The 12,679-nt window shown below is 35.6% G+C and overlaps 1 protein-coding gene across 3 annotated transcripts in view; it reads right to left on the bottom strand.

The window, feature by feature from the left end:
- EPS15 (epidermal growth factor receptor pathway substrate 15) overlaps positions 1–12,679 on the bottom strand; it is a 168,942-nt gene that overhangs the window by 59,112 nt on the left and 97,151 nt on the right. For all 3 annotated transcript variants that reach the window (XM_059064028.2, XM_059064018.2, XM_059064037.2), the window contains one exon: positions 8,367–8,439. In XM_059064028.2, the coding sequence (XP_058920011.1) occupies positions 8,367–8,439 (73 nt within the window). The remainder of the gene's footprint in view (positions 1–8,366; positions 8,440–12,679) is intronic.

The following is a 12,679-nucleotide window of genomic DNA, read 5'->3' as shown; positions in this document are numbered from 1 at the left end:
ACCCGGGTTCAACTCCTAGTCGGGGAATTAAGATGCCACATCCCACGTGGCGCAGCCAAAAACTTAAAAAAAATTTTTTTAATAATAAAATTTCCATTATATGGAAATAATCTTTATTGATTTAGCATGTCACTGTGGCATATATCTTTCTCATGCTTTTAAACTTATGAATTTCTTTTTTTACATTTATATTCTATTCTATTCTTACACTTCAGGAAGGCATAGTAACAGCTTCACTTTAACGCAGTAGCTTGAAAAACTACAGTGGTTTGAAAAATTCTCATAATTCAATTATAAAATATTTTGAAAGCATGCCACCTGCAGATCTAAAGTAATTTTATATTTGGGAAAACAATCCACTGTCAATACTCTGTTCATAAAATTATTATATGGTTTATATATAATGATATACTGATTCAAAAAGCATTTTCTAAGAAATGCTTAATAGGAATAGGAAAAATATGTTACTTATTCCCATCTTCGAATATTCTAATTTCCTACCCTCTCCCAAACGCCGAAGAAAAATCTTGGACTTCACATCACTAATAATACCTAGTCTCTATAAATAGATGTAATTATGATGTCTCTACTTACATTGTAAGTACAATTAAGAAAAATAAAATTTGCCTTAAAAGGGTCACGTAATGTAAGAAAATGTCTAGGACATAATGCTAATTTTTAAAAGTTCAATACAGGGACTTCCCTGGTGGCACAGTGGTTAACAATCCATCTGCCAAGGCAGGTGACATGGGTTCGATCCCTGGTCTGGGAAGATCCCACATGCTGTGCAGCAACTAAGCCCGTGCGCCACAACTATGGAGCCTGCACTCTAGAGCCCGCGAGCCACGGCTACTGAAGCCTGCACACTCTAGGGCCCGTGGCAACTACTGAAGCCTGCGCACCTAGAGCCCGTGCTCCGCAACAAAAGAAGGCACCGCAGGAGAAGCCTGTGCACTGCAACGAAGAGTTGCTCCCACTCGCCATAACGAGAGAAAGCCCACGTGCAGCAACGAGGACCCAACGCAGCCAAAAAATAAAAAATAATAAAAATTAAAAGTTGAATACAAAGGCATATACAGTATGATGGCAAATAAATATAAAGCCATTTATATACATTCATAGAAAATATAGCAAAATGTTAACAATGGCTCTCCCTGGAACATGAAATTGTAGGGTTTCTTTCTTTTTATATTTTTCTTTATTTTACATGACTACTAGGGACCCATACTACCTTTACAATGATAAAATGTCAAGTTTGCCGTTTTTTAAGTATCACATACCTCTCATGGTTTCATACCAATATAAAAATATTCCGACGTAACTGAATATTTATGTACGAACTACCAATAGTGGGATTGATGCTGGTTTCCTTTAATAAAATGAAACAGATTTCAAAACTTGCATTTTTAGAGAATCACTTTAAACGCACCCCTAGAAGAAAAGTTTATGCAAGACGAAAAGGAATAAACAAGCCAATATAATATTTACTCATTCTTGCCCTTTCTCTTCCAAAGAGCAAACACATTCACTCAAATTTCCCAACCTCACTTCTTAGCTATAGTAAAAATCCACATAGTAACACAAAAGCACAGGCCTTAAGCGAAAGGTTACTGAGAAACTACCTCACATTAGTGATATATTTTAAGCTGGATAGATGTCCATATTAAAATTAATTGTAATTAATGTTTCTCCATGTCTCATCTAAATATGAAAACGATCTTCTCTAAAAAAAAATTCCAACATTAATCCACACACACAAAGGTCTTCTTTTTCAGTAAGCAAACTTAGTAAACTGCACAAAATCAAAATGAACAAATGCAAACATACACGTGGACAAGAATAAGAATCAAACTTCACTGTAAAATTACCTGGTAAGACTACCACCACTGTAATGAGTTTTCACAAAAATTTCAATATCCAAATATACTTGGCTATTTTATTTTGGTACAGACTTGCTTATCCTGAGACTAAGTAAAGGCAACAGATGTACATCTCCCTCCCTACCCCCACCTCCTGCCCACCCTTGACTAGGGCAGCAGCAGGTTCTCTTAGCAAACAGTGTCTTCCACTAAACTAGGATAACTATCTTTTAATCTTAAGGTAGTCCTTTGGGAAAATCCTCTCCTGAATTAGTGCACAACCTCAGTTACTATCAAATGCCATCTCAACAAGTGAGTGACTAAAGACATTTGCAGATGCCTTCCTAGTTACGCTCTACTTTCCATGATCATGCTCTACTTGCTCACCTGTGTCATCAACAACAAAAGAGGATAGCAGCAATTAGAAAATGGCAAGGAAAAAGTGAACAAGACTACTGTAATGCGTTGCTAAGGTCTGTTTTAGAAAAATACCAAAGCAAGCCACATCCAAGGTTCCTCATCCAGGAATGAAGGGCTCCTTGAACTGGGATCTTGGCTTTATTTTAAAATAAATTTCAAAAAAATAAGAAAAATAAAAATAAATTTCAAGGAAAGTGTCCTATTTTCTAGAAATCACACAAGTTAAAGAAAATGATAAATTTGTCCCCATTCCTCCATATTCCCTGAAGTGCTACAGGCGGTAGTGGAAATAAAATTTAAACAAATACATAAAAATTCTCTGCTATATTTAAGAATAAAATAATTCAGGGGCTTCCCTGGTGGCGCAGTGGTTGAGAGTCCGCCTGCCGATGCAGGCGACACGGGTTCGTGCCCTGGTCCGGGAAGATCCCACATGCCGCAGAGCGGCTAGACCGTGAGCCATGGCCGCTGAGCCTGCACGTCTGGAGCCTGTGCTCTGCAATAGGAGAGGCTACAACAGTGAGAGGCCCGCATACCGCAAAAAAAAAAAGAATAAAATAATTCATTTTAGCAACCCAAGTCAGTTGTACAACTAAACAGGTAAATCTATGAAACATGAATATATTTGTATCTGTTTCACATAAATACAGAGTAAAAAATAAACAACAGGACACTAATTTATGAATAAAACCTAAAAAAAACCCAAACCATATATACAGTATATCTATACTTGTACACTAGTATATCCATACTTGAAGAATTATTAAAAAGAACAAAGATAATTTGAAGTATTTTGGTAATCTTACAGAAAATGCTATTTAAGTGATTAAAAAAAAAATTCTACAGACTAATCCAAAACTAGAAATAATCAGGTACATTCGTTACGTTGGCCTAATTCTCAAAATGGAAGTTATAGGAATATTCTCTCTTTTTAAAAAAATTTATTTATTTTTGGCTGTGTTGGGTCTTCGTTGCTGCATGTGGGCTTTCTCTAGTTGGGGTGAGCGAGGGCTAGTCTTCGTTGCAGCGTGTTCTCATTGGGGTGGCTTCTCTTGTTGTGGAGCATGGGCTCTAGGCACGTGGGCTTCAGCAGTTGTGGTACATGGGCTCAGTAGTTGTGGCTCACGGGCTCTAGAGCACAGGCTCAGTAGTTGTGGCACATGGGCTTAGTTGCTCCGCGGCATGTGGGATATTCCCGGACCAAGGCTTGAACCCGTGTCCCCTGCATTGGCAGGAGGATTCTTAACCACTGCACCACAAGGGAAGCCCCTAGGAATATCCTTCATATAAAAAAGTATCAACTATAGAGCAAGATGTTTAAGTCAAAGACCAGAAAGGGAGTCTATTAAACTAGGGTAGGTGTTAGAAAACCCTACTAACAGCCTGCCTTTATTTCTCAATCATATGCTTCTCAGCATGTTCTAAGAACATTATTGCCAGGAAAAGAATGTTGAGCTCATGTATCTAATTTTATTTCTACCCAAAATAAGCCATCCTTCTTCATCTAGGGAAAAAAAATATGGGCAATTACTATGAACTACTAAATCTTTACTGATAAAGTTTAAATAATTGGGAGCTTCTCTCTCATGAAGGTAATATGAACGATATGGAAATGTCTGACTCTTCATGATAGCAACTGTGCTCCCAATCCATTCTGCCTGTGGTTTCTGGGTGTGTGTTGTCCTGTTTTAAATTTCATGCACAAAATGGAAGTTTATTCATTTCTACTGTCAATATTTTCCTTAAATTTACCTCCATCTAAGAATATATTATCATACATAGTGAAAAATAAGATCCAAGGTACAATTTCTAAGCTTAAGGAGCTCACAGTATAAGCTGTAAGATATTGGAATCTATATACATACACATTAAAATAGTACAATAAGATAACGTACTGAACGTGCCATATAAGTGTATACACACTCCTCTGGGAATTCCAACACAGGGAAGACAGGTATAGACTGAAGGGACAGAGAAGAGAAAGTTTAGAAAAGTGGTGAGTTTGAGCTGGACTTTAAGGCATGGGTAGAATTCACATAAGCAGGGAAGTAAGGAACATTCTAGATTGCAACAACAAAAGGTATAAGGGTGGGAATAAAAAAGAGCATGTGTATGGTGCACAGTTCAGAGGCAGGCAATCAAAAAATAAGTAGTACAAGAGAATGGCCTATAATTTTTTTTTCCAGTTCCAATATATCCATGAGGATGACATCCTCCCATTATTAACAGTGGCAGTGGGCAGCAGTAAAGATTTTCACAACTGAGAGTCATAACTAAAATTGGTTTAGGAAGAAAGGCAGGAGGATGGAATAAGCACTTATATCTGACATCAAAATTTCAGATGTTAGGTGATGGGGTGGCAGTAGTGAGAAAGAAAAACACTGACAGAAACAGGAAAGTTCAAAACTTGAAGCCAATTTTTTTCAACAAGATGAGACTAATTTTAGATATACTGGCTTTGAAATGATAAACCTCAAAATGCCTAACTGGAGATGTCAGACTGGCACTCAAGAGAACTGAGGGCTTGACAAATATTTGTGAGTTATCAGTATATGGATGACAGGGGGTGTGGAAAAGGGAGGAAAGAGGGGGTCAGAGTGTGTCCGTCAGTCCTTGGCAAAGGCAACAGAAGCAAAAGGTCAAAGAGGTAGGTCTATGAATATCTAGGAGAATGCAACCCAAGAAATCAGTAACCAATGTAGGAAGGACCAATGGATTTGGCCTTAAAATTATTCTTAGTCCTGGGGAGATAAATTAAGCACAATGGTATGGGTGAACAGGAAACTAAGTAGGGTTACTGAAAAGCTAGGAAGGGGGAAAAGGGCCACACAAAGAAACAATAGAGAAAAATAGGCTGGTAGCAAAAGTGACAGCAACAACAACAAAAAAGGTATTTTCAAATTGGTTAGTCCTATATGCAGATAGCCATGTGAAGATAGAAGTCAGAGAAGAAATAGCATGACGATGAAGGGAGAGTAACAAAGAGATGACAGTAAGATATAGAATACTACTACTAATTAGAACATATACTGAACGCTTACCTTGTGCCAATCACTCTAAGGCACTTTACCTGCATTATATCATTTTATTCTAACAGCAAACTCTGTTTGGTATTTTTATTATCTCATGTTACAGAAGAGAAAACTAATGTGTAGAGTGGTTGAATTTCTTCCTTAGGATCTCAAACCTTGGAAGAGACAGAACTAGGAACTGAATTAAGTTTGTCTGATACCAAGTCATTTCCTATAAACTTCTATGCAAAACTGAAAAGCATACATATGAGAGGGTGAATTCCTAAATATGTGTTGACTACCTGAAGAAAATTTTTAATAAAACTGTACATATGCAGTTTAAGGTAGGAAAGAATGTGGGTCTACCTTCTCCCTGTAACAACAACACAAAGCTCAAACCATAAACATTTGAGATAGAACATCCTTTTACAGCTTCCCCTCCTTGGATCATTTTGGGCCTAATTTTCTCCATGGAACTTGACAAACTAGCAGTGTACATCATATGAGTTAAGTGATCATCTTACGACATAAAATAGGAAGTTAATCGCTGGTTTGCTCTTTAAGAAAAAAGTCTTGAACTGTAAGTTTTCAAGATGGTAATTAATGGGAATACATACAGGAAACAAATATGTAGAAATTAATTATGTAGCAGATTTTCTAATTTAACTGAATTAGGAAGACTATATAAATGCTAAAAAAAAACCCTAATCTTTTGGCACTTTGGTCACATCTAAAGAGGCTTTGAAAGTTTGGTTTCTGTGCTTGAGATATGAGCTCATATAATCACTATCTGTGACTTTATAAATATGGAGAAAAGCAAGAATACTCAGAAAAGCCAAGTTTGGATTAGGCAGAAACACATTTATTGATGGTCAATATTCCCTTACTTCTCCCTTGATGTCTTCATTTTGGCTTTATTCATTAGCACCTACATTAGAAAGTGGGGTCAGAAAGAAGCAGTGAAGTTCTTTGATTCTGATAGTTATTAATAAGCTCTAGTAAACTGCCTTTTGCCAGAGAAATTAGAAAATAAGTATTAGGAGTTCATGTTAGTTACAGATCTTAATTATTCATGTTATTCCTAGTCTGTGCCTCATTACCAATGGCTAAATCAGAGTTAACTCAATAGGTAATACAATATACTTGTTATCATTTTCAGGTAAGTTGTCTTGCTCCACAAAATTGAAAATAATCACGAAAATGAAAAGTTTTAATTACTTGTAGATGTCAATTATCCATGTTATTCTTAATCTAGTATCTCATTACCATGGACAATACAACACCTGTATTGGGGTGGAATGAGTAATGAATCTACTAATGCAAAGCTTTAATCCTATTTTTTTTTCAATGAACTTGCACACTCAACCATTAGAACTCGGCCTATACTAACCATACCCCAAGGTATCTTTTATTTACAGCACCTTATGCAAAAAAATTCAACAATTTAGACTTCCTCTGCCAAGCACACATTTTGGATTCAGCAAAGCTTAAGAATTAACATATACCTTACCATCACCACTAAGTAAAAGAAGGATAAGCATATAACAAAGCAATTTTGACTGATAACAAAACTTCTATAAATAAAAGAAATCAAATATTTGAGGGTAGCCAATTTAGCCTGAAAAGAACAATGTAAATTTTAGTGTTCTCCCAAAGAGGCTATTTAAAATGCACATCCTCAAAAGATGCAATAGTGAAAAACCATAGATGGATGTACACAAATAAAAAAATATTGTCTACTGCAAAACCTTTGTACTTTGAAACATTATCTAGCTAAATTTAGAAGCTGTCCAATATTATATCAGTAACTATATCTATCGCTTCAGATTGAGAAAACTTTTTTGAGATTATTTTATCTTCCATTCTTAAGCTATTTTCAGCAATAACTGCTTAAAGTCTATGACTCTTTTGCATTTCTTAAGAAGCTCAAAAATTGAACAAAAATAATGTAATTGAGGTAACCATTCCATATCTCACTACCACAAAGAGAAATATATTAGTGATGATCTCTTCACTTTGTATCACCTTTAAGAAAATTCCAGAATAATAAGTACAATAATAGAGTCAACTTCTAATAAGAAGTCTCTCTCTCTGGCTTCTTCCTCAGCCCCTCAGTAAATCATTCTCCCCACCCTAGTATGGTCCACCTGTCAGACAATCTCTGGTGAATGTGCTACATTAAAACAAAATAATGGATCTAACAATTTTAGAGCTTTTGCCCATTTCAAACTATCAGGACAAGGAAATCCAACTTACAAGTAACATGTTAAGAAATGCCCATCCATGAGCTCTTACTGGCAACTGCTACCAGTGCTTCGACATCCAACCTCCTGTATGTGCTGGTGTGGCATTTAAGAAACGGTGCTCCAATAACATGATCACATGCATTGCTTACTGCTCTAAATGCAACACTGCCCAATTTTCTGTATTTTTAATGTTTGAAATACCTCTTTTGCATCATTTCCCAATCAGAAACTGAAGTTTTATTGTCTTTTCTATTTGTAAAATGAAGCTACTTAGCACTTAGTGAAAATGAATTAAATCTCTTTATGCCAAAGTTTAAGATATACTGGCTACTAAGCAACTTACAAAATACTACTGTAAATTGTTCCATATCATTTCCCACCCTATAAGTATTATGAGAGACAGTCCTTTAAAATACTAGGTCTCCTAGCTAACAAAATCTCACACCCATGAAAAAGCAATCTGCGTTTTCATGATGATGATGATGATCTCACTCATTCAGTTTTATTAGCGTAATAATATTTATATCATAAGTCATTCAAACTTACCTTTAAGGATATAATATACAGATAAATATCATCTTAAAATACCTTTAAAGCTAGAAATTTACACTGAAATATACTGCTTGATCACTGTAGTGTAATCTTTGCAGGCCAGAATTAGGAGAAAAATAATCATTTTGCAAAAGATAAAGATTTATATCACATAAATAATAGGCATTCCCTTGACCTACTCATCAATACCACAACCATCACATAGTAAACGACCCCATACATTTAAAATGAATCCTCCTAAATCAGATATGGAATACTGAATTTTACAGTTCACATACCTGAACCTCGCTTGTTCTCTGTTTAATAGTATCTTCTTTCTCCTTAAGGTCCTGTTCCACATTATTCTTTTCCCTAGAAGACCAGCAAACAATGCAAGAATATTTGAGAACATCAGTTACAGCCGGTATGGTTATCCATGCTCCTAATCCTGAATCATTTTTTAAATACATAGTGAAACATTCAATTTTTAAATGAAGGGCAGATTTTTCTACCCTCTTTTAATTATTTATGGAATAGAAATCAATATAAGCTCTGTTTGTAAAAAAAAAAAAAATCGCTTTCTCACTAAAATGTGGTGGAGAGAATAGATTAAAAAAGGAAGAGGAGAAAAATAATCAATGAAAACACTCAGGTTTCACTGATCTCACTGTTGCTATGGAAATGCTGTCCAATGAAAATTGCTGGTGAAAAAAAGGAGGAGTTGCATCAGCTCTGAAGCTTAACCCTTAAGTATCACTGTCAAATAAAATGAAAATGGCTAATAGAAACAGTCAACAATATTAGGGAAAAGGACATTTACTAAAGTGTTAATTTCCTCTTAAATCTCACTTGTGTGCACCAATTTTAGAATGAAACAACAGAGAAAATAGAAAAAGATTGTCAAAACACAGGCCATTTGCTCTATTAAATACCAATCTGCTCAAAAGCTATTTTAGGACCACCCATAAATACCAATTGATCAAATATATACGACAATGTACACTAAGTAAAAAAAGAATCACATTAGCATTTATCTCTTTCTACTCTTCAGGTCAAACATGTTAGGATCCACTTTTAATTTGAAACATCATTATCTAAAGTCTTACACGCTTCCATCAGAGCTGGATTCCTAAAGTGAATCTTAAGCAACCTTAGATTCAGAATTACAAAACAGAGCTATTTTTTTTTTTACATAATAAATTTAAATGCCCGTTTGTACTGAAATCTACCCACCCCACCCCCACTCCTTTCACTTTCTTTTTCCACAAAATGAGAGAAAAAAGCCATAGATTTCTGCAGCAATACATTTTTGGGGTGGGGGAAAGGTAAAAGAAGGCAATAAGAAGGGAGGATGCCATTCAATAAGTCCTCCAAATTAGTACTGCAGAGTTTCTTCTTAGAGCTTCATGACTATATTTCAGTTTCATCCCAGACATAACCCAAACAGAGGCTCAGCCTCCATTAAGCTGAGGCATAAAGTAAAGTGAGAAAATTACACCAAAGGAGATACTTAAGGGACAACTACATGCTACATTTATATTTCTCACCTTTTTTAAGGTGAGATTTTAAATGCAGACAAAAATCAACTGTTTTGGATATGCAGGTGCAATGCTCTTAAGATTTATATGGGAGGGAAAAAAGCACAATAATAAATCTATTTGTATACTGTTACTTTTAAATACTTGAGATGGCCAAGGCGCTCACTAACCGTTTGTCAGATGGGTCAAAACGTGGGTCAAGATGTCAGTGGAGATTTTAAACATTCTCTTACCATGTGAATCATTGCTGCAGCCCGTTACTCCCATAATAACTCAATCTACTTATTAAGCAAAGCTCATTCCCCACTTCCAATCCTTATAAAATTGAAAACTAGAAAAACACAGGAAGAAATATCTAAATACACTCCACAAATTCTGCAAGTGCGATCTTGGAAATTTTTTCTTTCCTCCTTCTGTGAGCAGAAGAGTGTTTTCAGTCCTGCCGCAGCATGTCAAAGATTAGTCACATGAAACACCAGCCTCCTCCCTTCATCCCAAATCCTCAGGCATTCTACACTAGGCCAATATCAGCTCAGCTCCTCCTTTCTGAAAGTAGATAATGACAAAAACAGAAGACGCAACATGGTATCATAGACCAAAACTGCACACACTAATGTGCATGTTTGTACTCAATCCTTTCTTGCTCCCCTGTTAACTGCTGTCACTGTGTCTGCTCAGAAGATAAAGTGTGCATGCAGGAAAACAGGGCTGCAAGAAGGCAGTGAGCTGACTTAACACAGCCAAGACAAAAGAATGGGAGAGCAAAAGAAGTAAGCTCACTTAGTGAAAAAAGAAAACAGATTACAAAGGACTCTCAGCTCTAACCAGCAAACAGTCTATGTTTGGCTAAAATGGAGGAAGCTTAGAAAGTACAAACTTCTCTTCATAATTTTGGGTGTGGCAGGGGTGTGGAGTGGTGGTGATGTCAAACATCCTGAAGACCATTCTCAACTAAATAAAATATGGGAATCTTTAGGGATTAATTTCTCTTAGTCTGAGATCAATTAAGCTTAACTTTCAATCCACTTTTATCTAGTAAAATTCTGGTCTCATAAGTCCTTTTATTACCAAAACCAAGTAGTATAACATAAGTACTAAACAGAAAACTTTAAAAATAATAAAATGACCAGTTATATTACTTTCAATAAAAAACATTATTAATGAAAATCTGTCCTATAAACCAGACTGAAAATCAAACAATTTTCTCATTAATTTAGATTATAATTTCAGAGATACCAAATTGTTACACTGTGGTATTCCATAGACACTTAACCTCTATAGCTATCCTCTTCATTTCAGGCAAGTAAAAATATCTAAACACACATTTAGGTACACTAACGATGGTTGACCATGTTCTTTACATCCTCCTCTCTTTCAAACAACAAGTGTATTTTTCTAAAGGTGATGGATACATTAGTCAATACACGAATATCCAAGCATTCTGTTTAACATTAGTAATTTAAAATTTTAATTCTTTTCAAGATTCTGTGCCACAATAAAAAGACATTTAGATGCAGTTTCCTAAGAAGCCCACCAATATACGTGGATAAGACAGACATATACTTCAAAACAGGTGTGTGATCATTTTGCCGCTTATCTTGGACATCAGGAAAAGCTATTGCCTTTACCTTAGTAACTTCTAAAAATGGGAAATGATCCTATACACCCTCCATTTTAGACTATCTCTTTGGCCCTATTCACTTCCAAGATGATAGCACATTCTGAGGAATCCACAAATACCAAAGCTATAAAGAAAGGCCAGAGAAAGAGCTCCCTGGTGTTCCAAAAGTTGACTGCTCTGATTCCACGGAACCTAGTATCTGAACCAGGAAGAAATGCAAAGCCCAAGCTAAGCTTTCAGAAGCCTGAAGTTGATAACTGCATAAACCTACTATGAAGTAGGCAAAAGCCACTCACAAGATTGGAGACCAGGATTCTAGTCTGGCTCTACCATGAAATGGTTTTTCTGACTCTATTATTTTTCACTCTGCAGATGCTGATATCTCTACCATCTTAAGATCTGTAAGGTGAAATGTACAAGATATCAAGTAATTAAGAAAAAAGCAGGCTTTGAGCCTATGCTATGGTTTTGTTTTACTCATAATATTAACACTACTTAGAATTTTAAATAATATTGATGGAGTAATTTTTAAATATGTTAAAAGGAATTATGGGGTATAAGACAGTTTATAAAACATTGATCTTATCTTAATAATCAAAATAATTGCTGTCTACTTTTAGAAACTTACTATATGATTTTCAAAGCATAAGACTTGGAGTAAAATATAGTCCAGAATTCAAATACTGGTTTCATCACAGGTCATCTTTGTTAAATCACTGTAGCAACACCTATTTGTTCTGGTTGACCCTCCCTTCTCCTAGTACTCAGCAATCTTTCTTTTAGGAGACTGCTCCTCTCTCCCTATTATCTTTCTACACATATAGGTCAAGTAGAAAATGCCATCTTTTTACAGACTCAAACTCTCTGAGTAATAACTGGCCAGGGATTAGCTCCTGACCAAAGCTTAACCAGTCACAGCTTCCCACCTCATAATCACAGGAATTACCTCAAGATTGGGCCCATGATCAAAGCCAAGGTGGTTAAAATCTTTATCTAGGATGCCTTTATTTGGAATTAATGGAAAACCACTATTACCACTACCATATCTACTACAATAACAATTATTGAAACTAGAACTTATTAAGTACTTACTATATGATAGGTGTTATGTGATAAGTACTTTACATAGATTATTTCATTCATTCTTAAGAAAAATCATCCCTGTGAAATGATGAAGATGGGCAAATGTAGGTCAAGATGTTGTTGGCATTTGCTGTCTCTGTCTAAAGAATAATAAAATTTTCATACAAAGAAGCAGAGGTGAAAGGCAGGAGACAGAAATTTGGAAGGGCTTAAGCCCTGGCTATCACCCTCTGTGATAGTTAATTTTATGTACTAACTTGGCTAGGCCATGGTACCCAAATATTTGGTCAAACACCAGTCTGGATGTTGCTATAGAGGTATTTTTTTAGATAAAATTAACATTTAAATCAGCAGACTTTGAGTAAAGTAG

The sequence above is a fragment of the Kogia breviceps genome, chromosome 1 (genome assembly GCF_026419965.1).
Source record: "Kogia breviceps isolate mKogBre1 chromosome 1, mKogBre1 haplotype 1, whole genome shotgun sequence".
Classification (NCBI taxonomy): Eukaryota; Metazoa; Chordata; class Mammalia; order Artiodactyla; family Physeteridae; genus Kogia; species Kogia breviceps.
Note: the sequence above shows the minus strand (reverse complement) of the source record. Positions and strands in the feature narration are given on the sequence as shown.